A 17,305-nucleotide genomic window follows, 5' to 3' on the forward strand; every position below is an offset into this window, starting at 1 on the left:
AGGCTGTGTTTGTGTTGTCTGTAGTTTAAGTAGATTATATTGCAATAGTCTAGATTAGTTAGAATTAGAGCCTGTACCATGAGTCTGAAGTGTTATTGTGTGCAATATTTACGTATACATCCAAGGTTATGCAGTTGGAAGAAGCAAGACTTGACTGTCCTATTCAACTGTGTTTCCCAGGATAGGTTTTGGTCTATTGTAATGCCTAGGATTTTGAGGGAGGGTTCTAGTTTGTAGGGTAAACCCTTCACTATGAAGGAACTGTTTTGCTCTATGGTTGTGTTATAGCCTGTCAGTAGGAATTTTGTTTTATCACAGTTTAGTTTTAATTGATTCATTACCATCCAGTTTGTGATTAGGGTGATGCAGTTCTCTATGTGTAGTTTTATTGAGTGAATGTCATTTGTTGGAATTAGTATGATGATGTCATCTGCATATATAAATTGGAGAGGCGCAGCACATAAGATTTGTTGGGCATATGTCTAGTCAGGAGTGGGATTTGGAGAATTTCCCAGTCGATCTAAGCCGGATCATTTGATGGTGTGGAAGTTATCCTATGTCATATCCATGGGTATTGACATGTCAGAATGTTTGGTTATTTCATATTCCTTGTTGGTATTATTGTTGAATTGTGCTCTGATTTTGGTGATTTTCTCTTTGAAATGGAGGGCTAGTTGTTCTGCTGTTGGTGTGGATTCCTGAGTCAGGATGGCGATTCCCTCGACATTTATTAGCTTGGCAACTATTGAGAAGAGATGTTTGGGGTTATTGATTTCGTTGTCAATCAGTTTGGAGTAACAGAGTTTTTCGGCATCAGTTAATTTGATTTTATATCTGGATGCTGCTTTCCTCTAATTTAATCTATTTATCTCAGTTCTGTCTTTCATCCAGATTCTTTCTAGGCATCTACATGTTTTCTTTAGTAGCAATATATATATTACTGGGGATAAATATTTAAACTAGAAGAACAGATCCCAAAACTATATCACAAAAAACGTTCTTCCTTTAAAATATTTAATTTCTTTTATTACAATACATATATCACATAAAACCACTTATGCTGTGTAAGTTCCGGAACTTGCCCAGTCACACCCTTCACTTCACCACCCATTCACATAAACCTTGTGTGGGCACATTTCTATATATCCACAATCTGTGTACATGCTCCCCAATTGTTGTTTCCTCAATTTCAAATCTTCCACTTCTGTCTTAGATATTGTCCTTAAAGGTTCAAATTATAGTCCTTATAAATCATAAAAATCTTCTAAATCACATCAAGCAGGAGCACAGTGTTCACAACAAAGTGAGTCATTTAAGTTGCTGAGACGCGCTCACAGAGGGTCCTGTGCTGGACTCATGATTCCTAAGGGAAATGTTCCTCCTGAAGGAGTGTTCGAAATGCGGGAGGGGGGGGGGGGGGGTCTAGCATCGAGGAACAAAAGAGAGAAGGTGTGAAGAGTTAGAAGGTGCTTAAAGTCTGGAAACAGTATGTAAATTCCAGGAAGCCCTTGACACACTGCACTGATTCACTCTGCTGAACTAACACTACTCCAAGAAGAATGCTGGAGAGACTTAGGTTTATGTGAATGGGTGGTGAAGTGAAGGGTGTGACTGGGCAAGTTCCGGAACTTACACAGCATAAGTGGTTTTATGTGATATATGTATTGTAATAAAAGAAATTAAATATTTTAAAGGAAGAACGTTTTTTGTGATATATTCTTTAGTAGCAAGACATCTGCATTGAACCATATATTCTTACTAGCTTTTGATTTTTATTTTATTTTCATAGGGGCCATGCTATCTAGAATGGTCCCACAGACCTCACTCCAATCTTCTAGCGTTGCTGTCTCACTTGTTGAGTAGGATTCGTCTACCTTATCCCAGAAATTTGTGCAATCTATCTTTCCTCTGGCATAGTATTGTATTTTAGCATTGTCTGCAATACTGTAGCAAGATTTTCAGGTATTTGCATTTTATTGTGTACAGATGATATTGAAGTCTAGTAGGAAGTGATCTGACCAGACCAGGGGAGACCATTTTCCCATTTCTATGTTCTGGCTGGATGTTGCACTTTTGGTGTATGCAGCTAGGTTTAGTTGGTTACCCATTTCGTGAGTCACCTGGCCTGTTGGGCTTTGGAGATCTAGGGATACAAGGATGGTAGATAGGTCCTTGATCTTAGGATCATTTGTTAAGTTTAGGTATAAGTTGATATCTCCTAGTAGTAGGGTGCAGGTTGTCAAGTTTACATTCTTGTCAAGGAAATCAAAGAAGTCTGTACTAGCTGTGCGCCATTTCAATAGAATAGTAACATAGTAACATAGTAGATGACGGCAGAAAAAGACCTGCACAGTCAATCCAGTCTGCCCAACAAGACAAACTCATATGTGCTACTTTTTGTGTATATCTTACCTTGATTTGTAACTGTCATTTTCAGGGCACAGACCGTACAAGTCTGCCTAGCACTATCCCCGCCTCCCAACCACCAGCCCCGCCTCTGGCACAGACCGTATAAGTCTGCCCAGCACTATCCCTGCCTCCCACCACCGGCTCTGGCACAGACCGTATAAGTCTGCCCAGCACTATCCCCGCCTCCCAACCACCAGCCCCGCCACCCAACACGTATAACAAATGTAACAAACTCCTCCCAACACCATCCACAGCAGCCTTACCCTTAAACCATTACCCACCCCCTATGACTAGTCGGTGACAATTAGCTGCCCTACATATTAAAATATGACCCTGTGCAAGTGAATAGTATGCATGTCAATGGATTTAATAGGGTGGTGTCCTCTATTTTATATGCTATTATTTCTAGGTCTGATGAGTGAAGTGAGTCAGTTAGAGTTATTTTAAGCATCCCGTTGCACATAAGGCCTAGTCCTTCTCCTTGCTTCAGTTTTCTCAGGAATTTGTAGTCTGGAGGACAGATTTCATTTAAGAGTGGGCCGCTCTCAGAACACAACCAGGTTTCTGTGATAAATACCAGGCCTGGTGTGTGGAGTTCTATCCAGTCTTTGATTGTAGTGGTTTTGTTTCCAAGCATCCTCGCATTTACGTAATAGGCAAGAACTGAAATGGTTGAAGAGGGCGGTTTATTCTGGGCGTTGAATGACAGTAGGTGTGGAGTTAATAAATGTCAATGTTGTGGATAGCATAAGGTCTTTGGTTGCCTCTACCCCCGCCAGGACCGTTGAGGAGAAGGGGTGTCCTGGATGGGCTCAATAAACTAAAGCTGAATTAAGTGAAGGTTTATGCCACTACAAGCATTACCCGTGAAATGGAGGAGTGCTCCAGGTGTGAAGCAGGGGAATCCTGCCTGGGAGCAGGAACAGAATACAGCCTGTTTGCAGCCAAAGACAGTATCCCTGGAAGAAAGTGGACAGACAGGGAGCTCTGATCCACAGTGGAGAATGCTTGCTTTGAGGCTCTGAGGGTACTCTCCTTCTTCGTGTATTTTCCTTCCCCCTCTTTACTATAATGATTATTGTAGTTCTCTCTCCCTCCCACACACACATACATATACATACACACATATACATTGAGAGAGAATAGGATTTACAAATGGACAACTGACCTGCCACTAAAGTACCAAAACTTGCACTTAACCTTAAGCTTGATCAAGTTAACTTTTTGGAATGGAAATTGATTTATTCATACAGAAAGGGATTTGTTTACCCCAGAACTTCTGACGCCTGAATGGACTGCCTGTTGCAGAAGTTAAAGTGTGTGTTTGGTTTATAAAACACCTGGACTGGAGTCTTTGTGTGAGAGTGAAGCTTATTTACTCCAGGACTAACAAAGAAATAGTAGAGAGTAAGAATCTGGCTTAACATCCTACAGCCTACCAGAGTAAGTCTGTGAAGGAAAGAATTTTGAATTGCATTGTGGCCCTGGACAAATCCCTCCTTTCAGTACCCTTCTCCACCACCGCCAACTACAGGCTCCGCCCTTTCTGCCTCACCTTACCCCATGCATGGAACAGACTCTCTGAGCCCATACGCCAGGCCCCCTCCCTGCCCATCTTCAAATCATTGCTCAAAGTCCACCTCTTCAATGTCGCCTTCAGCACCTAACCACTACACCTCTACTCAGGAAATCTAGACTGCCCCAACTTGACATTTCGTTCTTTAGATTGTAAGCTCCTTTGAGCAGGGACCGTCCTTCTTTGTTAATTTGTACAGCGCTGCGTAACCCTAGTAGCGCTCTAGAAATGTTAAGTAGTAGTAGTAGTGGTCTCAGGGTGCTGACCCGCACAGAGCTAGCTGGTACCTGAAGTGTTTATGGCAAGACCAGGATTACATGTCTAAATGTTAGGAATGTCCTAATGCCACCCCCAATACATCCCTTGTGATTTAGACAAATTACATAAACGTCTGCGAAATAGGCTTCCAAATAGCGATTTTAACATTTTGGTAAGCAAAATGTCCAAATTTTGCTTTATGCCACTTTTTAGATATTTCTCTCTTTTGAAAATTTATTTTAGTTACATTTGTACCCCACGCTTTCCCACTCATGGCAGGCTCAATGCGGCTTACATATACAGGTACTTATTTGTACCTGGGACAATGGAGGGTTAAGTGACATGCCCAGAGTCACAAGGAGCTGTGCCTGAAGTGGGAATTGAACTCAGTTCCCCAGCACTAGAGTAGAGAGCTGCATGGGAACGGGATTCGCGGGATTCCTGCAGGGACGGAAGCAGGTCCTGCGGGGTTCCCGCGGGGATGGAAGCAGTTCTGCGGGGTTCCCGTGGACTTGTAAGCTGCACTGCATCAGCTTCTCATCTACCGAGTTCCTTGAGTGCTGTCTCCTCCTCCTCCTTGCTTTAACAGCACAAATATGGAAAGTCTTCCGTTAAGGAGGTGGTAGAGACACAAATGATGATGGAATTCAAAAAGGCTTGGGATGAACACAGAGTATCTCTAATTAGAAAATGGAAGTTATAAAAATCCTAACCTTAAATGGCTGCATGTGTGTGGATGTGTCAAGTGACGCTTAGATGACGACTCTGGCTGTGATTAACTAGGGCCGATACCGGGCAGACTTGTATGGTCTGTGTCTAATATATGGCAGTCTGGTTTAGGATGGGCTAGAAAGGGCTTAGATAGCAACTTCAGTGGCTGGAATATAAGGACAGTGCTGGACAGATTTTTACGGTCTGTATCCCACAAATGAGAAGACGAATAGACTGGAATGGGCTTCAGCGAGAACTCCAGCAGCTGGAACATAAGTATAGGGCCAGATAGACTTCTATGGTCTATGTTCCAGAAACACGAAAGAAAGTATATAATATCACACTTGTTGATTTAATCATGAATTGATAACGAGTGTGACTATTGGGCAGACTGGATGGACTGTTCAGGTCTTTATTTGCTGTCACTTACTATGTTAGAATTAATCCTCTTTGCTCCCGGGCTGATGCGCAGACCTCAGCTCTGACACAGGCAAGAGCATCGGATGTCACCTGACCTACTGGCGCGTGCATGTGGTGACCTCTCAGCACACAGTGCCAGAAATCAGAGACAAATCTTACATGTGCACACCAGAGTGTTCTAAGTTTCAGCTTCCATTCCTCCCTTGCCTACAGTGATGTGGCTCAAATCCAGAGAGAGACTGAGGGAGCTGACCAGAATTTTCTTTTATGTACCATTAAATTCTTGCGGGGATGGGTGGGGATGGGTTAAATTCTTGCAGGGACGGGTTGGGATAGATTAAATTTTTGCGGGGATGGGTAAGATTTCTGTCCCCGTGCAACTCTCTACACTAGAGTCCACCACCCTAACCACTAGGCCACTCCTCCACTTGTGAACCTTTCGAAATGCTTAGCATTTTAAAAAATAATCAATTCTTGTAAAGCCTTGAAGCATAATTTACAAAACATTTTACAGCTCTGCCTCCACTTTATCAAGGGACCACCAGGAAACTGCTAGTATGTTTTATGCAATAAATAACCATAAACGAAAATAAGCATTGTAAATTAGACTCTAATTCCATACTCCGTGGTGTCCTGACTCCAGCTGTCATTCTTAGCCTGGCCCTGGTGGTCTCCGCTTGACCAGAAAGCCACGGTCGTTCTCTTGCGCATGCGCGCTTCGATTGTGCTGGCGATTCTTGTCTCCCTCTTGGCGCAGCGCCGCTAGTGTCCTTGGTAAAACTGGGCTGGGAGAAGCGATGTGCGCAGGCGCGGCAGTCTTCGCCGGTGCCGGAAGATAGCTGTTACTGTTGTTATCATTGCTGCTGCCGGTATTTTCTTTTTGGCTCGTCTGTTATTTATTTCCATGTGTTTTGGAAGGGGGCCTGGGTGAGAGGCTATACTGCGCCCCCCCTTCCTCTTCCTGCTGCAGACAGTAGACGTTCCGGGGATGTGTGGGCGCTGAGCCGGCTCAGGATGTGGCAGAGCCTGGGGCTGACGCTGCTGGTGATCGTGGCCACGCTGCTCTGCGTCCTGCTCTTCATGCTGTGCGGTGAGTCTGAGTGCTGCGCTTAGCAACCCTCGAGCATTGCCCCCTCTCTGTTGTGTTGGAGTTTCAGCTTTTCAAGCGAAGCGGCCCATTCGATTCGAACTCTTAGCCCTGGGTTTTGTTTTTAACCTTATTATCCTGATTTGGACTTACGAACGCACGCGTGTATATATGCATTCGGTCTAAAAAAAAAAAAAAAAAATAGGTCTGGCTTAGCCTGTCCTCTAGAATGTTTATAGCAAGAATACATTTTACTCCTGTCTGCTTCATTGTTGTTATTCAGTTCCCTCTGTTTTTTGTCTAGTTGTGGTAGGAGGGAAGACTTCCTGAAGAATAGTTTCCCCTTGTTTCCAGATGCTACTGTTGTTGGATTTGGAAGATTTTGTCACAGTCACTGCTATGTAACATGAGTAAAAACAAAATTATACACGCATGTTCACAAATTAGAGCTATGGTGTATATCTGGTTTGATGCAGCCTCTGAATTCGGATGGCGTTAATTATGAACAGATTGTCTTTTAAATAAAACCAAACCATTGATTTAGTCTAGTCAGGGGCACTGGAATATCTGGTTGTTTTGTTTGGCCACGCCAGTTTTCAGCCCCGCCCCCAAGCTCTCTAGTTGCTGATGCTGTGTTGGGCAAAATGTTGGATAGGCCATGATCCCTGTAGTCCACTCCTTTCCTTCTGGGGCGAATCGTGGTGAATTATATATTTATAAGATTTGCTACTTCTGTATGCAAATGACTGTATCTTTCCGCCGCAGTGTAAACAGATGCAGCTGTTCCTGCATAGATCATCTGCACTTTCACGGTGATCTTTGGGGGATTAATAAAACGGGGAAGACGCATACACGCCTATTTCTTCCATATGAGCAGACTCTGTAAAGCTTTTTTAGGGCATTCATTGTTGTTGACCAATGCGGTGCTCTGTAATTACGGTTGCATGGAATTCTGTTTAATGCATTGGGTGATATTAAGATTGTTTAAGTTTCTTCTCCCCCCCCCCCCCCCCCCACCCCGTTTGCATTGATCAGTTGTGTACACATTTTGTGAGAATGATAATTCATGATATTAAATCACCGATGAGCAGTTTTTCTTTACTATGGATGTTAATATCAGTTAGTGAGGGGCAGAACTTTTTTTTTTGGGGGGGGGGGGGGATACAACATTTACAGCAGCATTCTTTGGACCTTGAACTCTTGTTATCAGGGAAACTACTCTGCTAATGTTTCTCTTTGCAAAAATGGTGAATTGTAAGGGGAAGCTACAGAGTTAGCCCATTCAACCCCCGTCTTCCAGTCTTGGCAATATGGACCGCCTTGCAGTTTGAGCTGCTTCTACTGTGGTGGAATGCTGTCATTATAATTCAGATTTGGGATGTGTGTTATTTTGTGCTTATTTTGTCCTATTGTGTGTAATAGCTTCCTCTCGCATATAGTGGTGTATAATTGTTGCAGTGTTTTAGTTGGTTACCAGATCATAGTCTAGTATGAGTACTACTGAAGCAGTGCCCATGCCAACCTATTCAAGAGACTGCCTCTTGCCACTTTTTTTTTTTTTTTTACCTCCAGGGCTTCCTTGGGCACAATGCATAGTACAGCTGGACTCATCTTAACCTGTGATTTTGCTGGAAGTCCCTCTGTGCAACTGGATTTGGGATAGGTTTTCCTATTCTTTGAGTGATTTGCCGCTTCTCAACTATGCTCCTCAGAGCATGTAGAGAAGGAACAATACTGTGCTGTTGCTAGTGTATGTTGGAACTCTTTTTTTTTTTTTTTTTTTTCCTGGATGTATAAGATTTGCCTTTTTTTTTTTTTTTTTTTTTGTGCTTGATAAAAGCTATAGCTTAGAATTGTATGCTTCTGGTTGAGTTTTGGACTACTTTGTAGAAATTCTGTTGCGTTAATTCACCAAGTTTTACCATGCAGAGAAGTTAATCTATCTCTAACTAAAGATAATGCAACCTACATTTTTTTTTCCAGAATTCCGACTGTATTGACTAATTCAGCCACTGTTTTCCTTATTTGAAAATTCAATAAAAGTTGTTTGAACGAAAAAAAATGTAGGTTGCATTTTCTTTAGTTAGAGATAGATTAACTTCTCTGCATGGTAAAACTTGGTGAATTAACGCAACAGAATTTCTACAAGGTAGTCCAAAACTCAACCAGCAGTATACAATTCTAAGCTATACGTCGGTTTTCCACTACCTCCTTTCCTTTTCAACCTAGCCCGTGAAACTTTATTAATAGCAGTATGTCAAAATCCAAATATTTTTGGCACTGGTACATCACGCCTCTGTGTAATTGAATACATTTAATGGCCTGTTTACTAAGCAGCATTATAGGCACGTTAATGTTTTTAATGTGCGTTAACCATGTACGTGCCTACAATATCCCTATAGGCACCTATATGGATAACACGTGCTAAGTGTATGCATGCTAAAAACACTAATGCACCTTAGTAAACAGGGCCCTAAGTTAAGTTACTGTTTTAGTATCAGAGAATATGGATTATTTTATAGTATTTTAAGCCAACTAGAAAAATTGGGGCCTAAATTAAACCATTCAACAATTTAAAAAAAGATAAGACCATTCAGTATGAACAAACGCTTTTTCTGCATCCAGGGAGAGAGCCACAGATAAGTTAAAGAAGTGGAATCATCTAAGATATCACCTATGAATCTTTTTTTCATGAATCCTGTTTGATTAGGATGTATAAATGAACTCAAAACTTTATTAAATCTGAGTGCCAGTGTTTTAGTGAGAATTTTATAATCCAGATTAGGAAGGGAGATAGGTCTATAGTTTTGAGGTAATGTATAGTCTCATGCAGGATTCGGAATAAGGGTTATAACAGCAGTACAAAATTGCGCTGAATGTTTGGATCATGATACATAGAATTATAATAATTTAACAGAAGAGGTATAAGTGTAGATTAAAAACTTTAAAAAAATTCTGCTGTGTATCCATCTGGACCTGGTGTTTTATTTGCCGCCATGTCCATCTCAATAACAGATTATGGACTCTTTCTCCAGGAACTTGACCAACCTTTTTTAAACCCAAATACGCTAACCTGGCAAAGATCGAAGAGACCATGAAGGGGTATGGGGACAACCAAACAAGAAAGGTATGCTGGCTTTCCCAAGTGAAATGCCTTATGTTCTAGACGTAGGGGCTCATTTTCAAAACAAAAAAGCATCCAAAAAACATCATAAGGTGGCAGAAGGATGTTTTTCTCTCAAAAACTTCCAAGTTGAAAATTCATCCAAATTTCAAGGGAGAGGGTGATGGGGGGTGTGCTTTGGGTGGGACATAGGCAGCACCAAAATATAGACATATTTCTGCAATAGTGGAACAAAATGAAAGCATGTAGGGCCAGAATTAAGATGTTTTTGGCTATACCTGTTTTAATCATGACTAAGTGACCAGAAGGTTCTGTAAATGACAATTGTAAGGATTAAGGCATAACCCACCTTACTCCTCCAGTGGTCACTGACCCCCTCCCAGCCCCCTAAGATATGACAGTGACAGTACATACCAGCCTCTATGACAGCTTCAGATTTAATAACCATCTCTATTAGAGCATCAGGCAGGTCCCATGAGTAGCCTAGTGGTCAGTGCAGTGGACTGTAGAGAAGGAGGACCCACGACCATATCCCATGCTAACTGGTGCACTTGTTGTGGAATATGTGAGCTCTCCAAAACCCATCAAAAACCTATTGTACCTGTCTGACACCTGCCTGTAGGCATAAGGTGTTTATGTGGGTCTGTTTCAGTTGAATTGCAGTCACCGCAAAATGCATTGATTAGGATGTTTATTTATTTTACATTTGTATCCCACATTTTCCCACCTATTTGTAGGCTCAATGTGGCTTACATAGTACCGGAGAGGCGTTTGCAGACTCCGGTGAGAACAAATACAAAGTGATGATGTGGTAAGATAAAGTTCATGTGGCATGGCCACATTGGTGAAACGTACATTGGAAGAGTTGAGTTTTGTCCATTATGTACTTTAGTTTTGTTGTGTTGCAGGGATCAGGCATTTACCTTGGATCGGTGGGGTATGCCTTTTTGAACAGGTTGTTTTAGTGATTTCCAGAAGTTTAGGTGGTTGTACGTCATTTTCAAGGCTTTTGGTAGTGCGTTCCACAATTGTGTGTTTATGTAGGAAAAGGTGAATGCGTAAGTTAAGCTTGGGTAGTGCAGATTTAGATATGATCGTGTTGATTCTGATGTGTTTCTAGTTGGTAAGTCGATCAAGTCTGTCATGTATCCCGGGGCTTCACCGTAGATAATTTTGTGGACCAGGGTGCAGATTTTGAAGGCAGTGCGTTCTTTGATTGGGAGCCAATGTAGTTTTTCGTGGAGGGGTTTTACACTTTCAAATCGCGTTTTTCCAAATATAAGCCTAGCTGCCGTATTTTGAGCGATCTGGAGTTTCTTTAATGTTTGTTCTTTGCATCCTGCATAAATTCCATTGCAGTAGTCTATGTGGCTTAGTACCATTGATTGTATCAGGTTGTGGAATGTATCCCTCGGGAAGAATTGTTTCAAGCTTTTGAGTTTCCACATTGAGTGGAACATTTTCTTTGTTGTGGATGCCGCTTGGCTCTCTAGTGTTAAGTTGCGGTCTATTGTAACTCCGAGGATTTTCAAGCTGTCTGATATAGGAAAGGTGTTGATGCTTGTGGGGTTGTCTGCGCTGTGTTGGGATGAGAGGATGAGACAGTGAGCTTTTTCTTTATTGAGTTTTAGTTGAAATGCATTTTCCCATGAGTCCATGATGTTCAGCTGAGCTTGATTTCGTTGGTGATTTCTGTCAGATTGGTATTGTACGGAATGTATATTATGACATCGTCTGCATATATGGACGGGTTAAGACATTGGTTGGATAAGGACTTGGCTAGTGGGGTCATCATTAGGTTGAAGAGTATCGGTGATAACGGTGATCCTTGAGGTACTCCACAGTCTGCTTTCCAATGTGGTGATACGCTTGAGTTTGATTTTACTTGGTATGTTCTTGTGGTTAGGAAACCCTTGATCCAGCTGATTATGTTTCCACCAATCCCGAATTTATCTAGTAATCTTATTAATATGTTATGGTTTACCATGTCGAATGCACTGGACATATCAAATTGGAGGAGAAGGATGTTTTTGCCTGTTGCTATTTCTTGTTTGAATTTAGTTAGGAGAGTGATTGGTACTGTTTCAGTACTGAGGAGGGGGCGAAACCCTGACTGTGATTCAGTATTTGTTTATGTAATTTGTAAGTTGTTTGGTTACCATGCTTTCCATCAGTTTGACTGCCAGCGGGATCAATGCTACTGGAGGTAGTTAGTGATTTCATTTGTTTTTTTCTTGGTATCTTTTGGTATCGGGGTGAGTAGAATATTGCCATTTTCTTTAGGGAAGAGACCTTGCTGAAGCATGTAATTTAGGTGGGATGTGAAGTCTCCTATGAAACGGTTAGGGGCAGATTTCATTAGGTAACTGGGACAGATATCTAGTTTACAGTGTGGGTTGGAGAACCTGCTGATCGCCTGGGTGACAGTTTCGACGGTAAGGGGGGGACGAAGTTTAACCAAGTCCGATCAGCCAGGTATTCTTCAGTGGTTGGGTCCAGCTCATTAAGGAAGTTTTCGATGTCAGTGATGTTCTGAGGTAGCTTGTTGCGTAGGTTTACGATTTTTTCGTTGAAATACTTTGCAAGTTCATCTGCATATGGGATGTCTGTGTTCGTTGTAGTGACCTGGTTGGTGTCTAGGAGCTTGTTCGCTAGTTGGTATAGTTTCTTCGTGTCTTTGTAATCTGTCCCTATTTTAGTTTTATAGAATGATCTTTTGGTCTGTCTTATTACGTATTTGTATTTTCTTTGTTTCCATGTGTTAAGTGTATGCTCATCTTTTGTTTTTCTCCATACTCGTTCGAGTTTCCTGGTGTGTGTTTTTAGTTTTTTCAATTCATCGTTGAACTATGGTATTGATTTATGTTTGCGTGAGTTTCTAGTCCATGAGGATGCTATTTCGTCTAGTATGCTTTTGCGTCTTTTATCCCATTTTATGAGGTAGTTAATGGAGTCTGTTTGTGTTGACCATTCGTTATTGTATATCAGTTGCCAGAATGTTTTCGTGTCTACTTGACCTCTTGTGCTGTAGGATTTGTGTTCGTTGTGAACCCTTCTTCCGCCAGTGTAGGGACAGGTTTAGTTTGTAATGATCGGTCCATGGTGTTTCTGTCCATTTGATATCAGTTATTGTTAAGTTTTGGTCTGTTGAAAGTTTGTGTGAGATGAGATCGAGTGTGTGCCCTTTTTCGTGGGTTGCTTGCATTTGTGGCCATTTGAGATCCCATAAGCGGAGGAATTCCTTACATTCTTGTGTGTTGATTGAGTTTGGGTCTTTTAAGTGAAATGTTAGGTAATCGAACTAAATTTGATCATATGACGCCATTGTTTAGGTATTATCATTGGCTCCAAATCTGGCAGCGAGTCCAGTTTAAAATATTGAAATTGGTGCATACTGCATTCTACTAAAAATCTCTGCCTTATTTGGGTGAGTTGATAACTCCTTATGTCCCGACTAGATCTCCGCGGTCATTGCAGGAACATAGATTAGTGGTGCCTAGTCAGGCATGTGCAGTATATCAGTGAACACATAAGCACGCTTTTTTTTTTTTGTTTGGCTGCACAATTGTGAAATGGGCTACCTAGAGAATTTCAGGAAGCTATTGATGGGAAAAATGTAAGGTTTTACTGAAAACTTTTTTTTGTTTGTTTGTTTGTTTTTAAGCAGGCTTTCGCTGATGAGAATTCATGATGGATGCTCAGGTAGACTCTGCATTTTGTTTAATGAAGAATTCCATAGCGTCTCACAGATCAATCCAGAGACTTGTGGATTGTGTCCCTCTACCAGCAAGTGGAGATAGAGAGAACTTCCAAGGTTTGCTATATGTGGACCTGTGCAGCCAAGCAAACTTCAATATTCTCTCTATGTAGCAGGTGGAGGGACGTCTCTGTGCAGCTCTGGTTTGATGTGGCTACTGGTGTCCTTTGGGCCTAGTTTAGCACAGTCAGGGGTTGAGTGGCTATTTGCAGCTTCTGGTATACATCTGGTGGTGCCAGGTCCCTTCCGGTCTCCCCTTACCTTTCCTCCATCGTCATTATCCTATCTGCGCTGGTGGGGCACAGCAAAAGCGGCTGCCAGTGTGGGAGCCGTGTAGTTTCCCGTGCTGGAGATCCACTGTACAGCCCAACTCTGTGGAGCGGTGTGCTCCTTCCCTCCCGGCTCATTTTGGTGGGCGCAGGGCAGTGAGGATTGAGGGCACCATCTTTCTTGCCACTCCACAAGTCAATGCTGAAGCCCCAGCGCTCCCCTGGGGCCTGATTTGCTTGCGATTCAGGCAGTTTTATATGTAGGCTTTTCAGAAGTGTGACCAGGGAACTGGTGTGGATCGCTCCCTGTTTCTTCATATTTGATATTTAAGGGCTTCTAAGAAAGGAGGCCTGGGGCGGTTTGCAGACTCCTACTACTACTACTACTTAACATTTCTAGAGCGCTACTAGGGTTACGCAGCGCTGTACAATTTAACAAAGAGAGACAGTCCCTGCTCAAAGAGCTTACAATCTAATAGACAAGTGAACGGTCGGTCCGATAGGGGCAGTCAAATTGGGGCAGTCTGGATTCACTGAACGGTAAGGGTTAGGTGCCGAACGCAGCATTGAAGAGGTGGGCTTTAAGCAAAGACTTGAAGACGGGCAGGGAGGGGGCTTGGCGTAAGGGTTCAGGAAGGTTGTTCCAAGCATAGGGTGAGGCGAGGCAGAATGAGCGGAGCCTGGAGTTGGTGGTGGTGGAGAAGGGTACTGAGAGGAGGGATTTATCCTGTGAACGGAGGTTACGGGCGGGAACGTAAGGGGAAATGAGGGTAGAGAGGTAGTGAGGGGCAGCAGACTGAGTGCATTTGTAGGTAAGAAGGAGAAGCTTGAATTGAATGCGGTATCCGATCGGAAGCCAGTGAAGTGACCTGAGGAGAGGGGTGATATGAGTATATCGGTTCTGGCGGAATATGAGACGTGCAGCAGAGTTCTGAACAGACTGAAGAGGGGATAGATGGCTAAGTGGGAGGCCGGTGAGGAGTAAGTTGCAGTAGTCCAGGCGAGAGGTAATGAGAGCGTGGACGAGAGTTCGGGTGGTGTGTTCAGAGAGGAAAGGGCGAATTTTGCTGATGTTAAAGAGGAAGAAGCGACAGGTCTTGGCTATCTGCTGGATATGCGCAGAGAAGGAGAGAGAGGAGTCAAAGATGACTCCGAGGTTGCGGGCAGATGAGACGGGGAGGATGAGGGTGTTATCAACTGAGATAGAAAGTGGAGGAAGAGGAGAAGTGGGTTTTGGTGGAAAGACGATAAGCTCGGTCTTGGACATGTTCAGTTTCAGGTGGCGGTTGGACATCCAGGCAGCAATGTCGGATAAGCAGGCCGATACCTTTGCCTGGGTCTCCGCGGTGATGTCTGGTGTGGAGAGATACAGTTGGGTGTCATCAGCATAGAGATGATACTGGAAACCATGAGATGAGATCAGGGAGCCCAGGGAAGAGGTGTAGATTGAGAAGAGAAGGGGTCCAAGGACCGATCCCTGGGGAACACCAACAGATAAGGGGATGGGGGTGGAGGAAGATCCATGAGAGTGAACTTTGAAGGTGCGGTGGGAGAGATAGGAGGAGAACCAGGAGAGGACAGAGCCCTGGAACCCAAATGAGGACAGTGTGGCAAGAAGTAAGTCATGATTGACAGTGTCAAAAGCGGCGGATAGATCCAGGAGGATGAGGATGGAGTAGTGGCCTCTGGATTTGGCAAGGAACAGGTCATTACAGACTTTAGAAAGTGCTGTTTCTGTCGAGTGAAGAGGGCGAAAACCGGATTGAAGCGGATCAAGGATGGCATGAGAGGAGAGAAAATCAAGGCAGCGGCTGTGGACTGCGCGCTCAAGTGTCTTGGAGAGGAAGGGTAGGAGGGAGATGGGGTGGTAGTTGGAGGGACAGGTAGGGTCCTCTGGTCTCCCACAGCTTTGAGTCTCCTGCAACTTTCCAGGGGCGAGGTCGGAGACCTGTTAGTCCCCTGCAGCTGTTCTGCAGCAGTGAGAGCCTTAAGCTGCAGCTTGGAAAGTACTGACCATCTGAAAGTCTTCTGGTAGAGATGCCTGTGCTTCACTAGGTGATATACACTAAGAATATTTCTGGACCCTCTTTGAGGAGGTTCAGGGTGTGTGTACATTAATGAAAAGGAGAAAGGGATCAGGATTAGGGATCCTACTCTAGGTTTTTCACTTTTTCCCTCTTCCCCTTTCTCAGAGCATGGCAGTACAGTTTGTTTAGTTAGTCAGGTTTAGGGCTGTGGACTCCATGTTTCTGTGAGAAATGTTACATTTTGAGGCTAGTGCAGGCCTCTCAGGTTTCTCTCGGTTTCCATGGTAATCCTGCACCCTCTGTGCTGCCCTGGTGGCATTTGGTGTGTACTGTTTACAGCAAACTAGTTTTATTCAGGAGGGTGGCAGGCCTTTCAGCCTCAAGGTTATAAGTTCATGGCTGGTTTTATACATCCTATATTAGAAACTGTGGACTCAGCTAGGTTTCTATTGGGACATATTTTATTTCATTCTCTCTTATTGCTTGCCTGGCCAAGCAGTTCTTGCATGACTGGAACAGTTATCAGAACTCTACTGTACAAAAGATTGCCCTTCTCTCTCTCTCTTTGCACTCTGATACTGGCCACATCTTTGCATACTAGCCTAAGCTACCCCGGTATCTGCAGTGTACCAGGTACCTCTAATTGCTTCTGTGGCATTTTTGGCATCTTTTCATGGTATGGGGTACTTAAATTTTATGAGGAGAGGTCCAGGAACTACTTCAGTGTAGAGGTAGCTTAATAGTTGTTGCAATCAGCTGAGAGTAAGCACAGAGCTCTAGGGGTGCTGCTTCACAACCCTCTGCAGCTTGCTATTTGTAGTGCGCAATGGTTCAACAGCCATATTCTGCTACACACATCTGTCTCTGGTTCTCAGCCACGCTTGTTAGCTCCAATGCGCAGCAGTTATAGTGCACAGTCACACCAGCCAATTCTTGTCCCTATCTGCAAGAAGTTAGCGCTGGCTTAGGCATCAGACCACTGATGTTGCTTCCAAGTCACGTTTGGCAGCCTGCCTTTTGGGAGTAATCTTGGGACTGGAGAAGATCTAGGGCAGTTGGGTAAAGACCTGAGGGACTTCCAAGTCTCGGAGATTGCCAGGGGACAAGTTTAAGAATGATTTTTAATCCACGGTTTTGTCGTAGGTTTTGTGGGGCCAGGAAAACCACTTTCAAGGTTTCCACTTCCACTACGACAAGCCACCTAGCTGCTAGTAGAATGAACTCTGTTTCAACTCCAGATCAACCTATGCCTGCTGCATCTTCCAATGATGGAGTCTCAGTTCACTCCTCAGGCAGGAGATTTTTCTTGGAGTCTACATGCAAGCTCAAACACTGTCAGGCCATTCTTGCCACCTTGCCATCGTTTCTTCCTTTAGGCACAGTTGAGTCTGTCCCCAGTTGCAATTGGGGAATGGGAAGTTGTTCCCTTTGCTTTGTAGTTCTAACCAGAGAGCTTCCTTCCAGCTGAGTTTGGACATCATAAGAGCCTAGGGTGTTTACGGTTCAACTTTTCACAATGGGAACCCTGCAGTGTGTAATAGTTCTGTCTGCTGAGGAAAGTTTCTAGCTTCCCTGGACCTCAAGGAAACTTACTTTCATATTCTCAGTGCTCCTTGCTGCAGAGGGATCTTAGTGTTTTATGACCATGTCATTCAGCCTTTCCACGT

The 17,305-nt window shown here is 43.4% G+C and overlaps 1 protein-coding gene across 2 annotated transcripts in view; it reads left to right on the forward strand.

Moving 5' to 3' along the window:
* Positions 1-6,198: 6,198 nt before the first annotated feature.
* SMIM13 (small integral membrane protein 13) overlaps positions 6,199-17,305 on the forward strand; it is a 57,792-nt gene continuing 46,685 nt past the window's right edge. For both annotated transcript variants that reach the window (XR_003943017.1, XM_030211017.1), the window contains exon 1: positions 6,199-6,464. Coding sequence is in view for 1 of the 2 variants with exons in the window: in XM_030211017.1 (XP_030066877.1) it covers positions 6,389-6,464 (76 nt within the window). In the remaining variant the exon portion in view is untranslated. The remainder of the gene's footprint in view (positions 6,465-17,305) is intronic.

The sequence above is a fragment of the Microcaecilia unicolor genome, chromosome 1 (genome assembly GCF_901765095.1).
Source record: "Microcaecilia unicolor chromosome 1, aMicUni1.1, whole genome shotgun sequence".
NCBI lineage: Eukaryota > Metazoa > Chordata > Amphibia > Gymnophiona > Siphonopidae > Microcaecilia > Microcaecilia unicolor.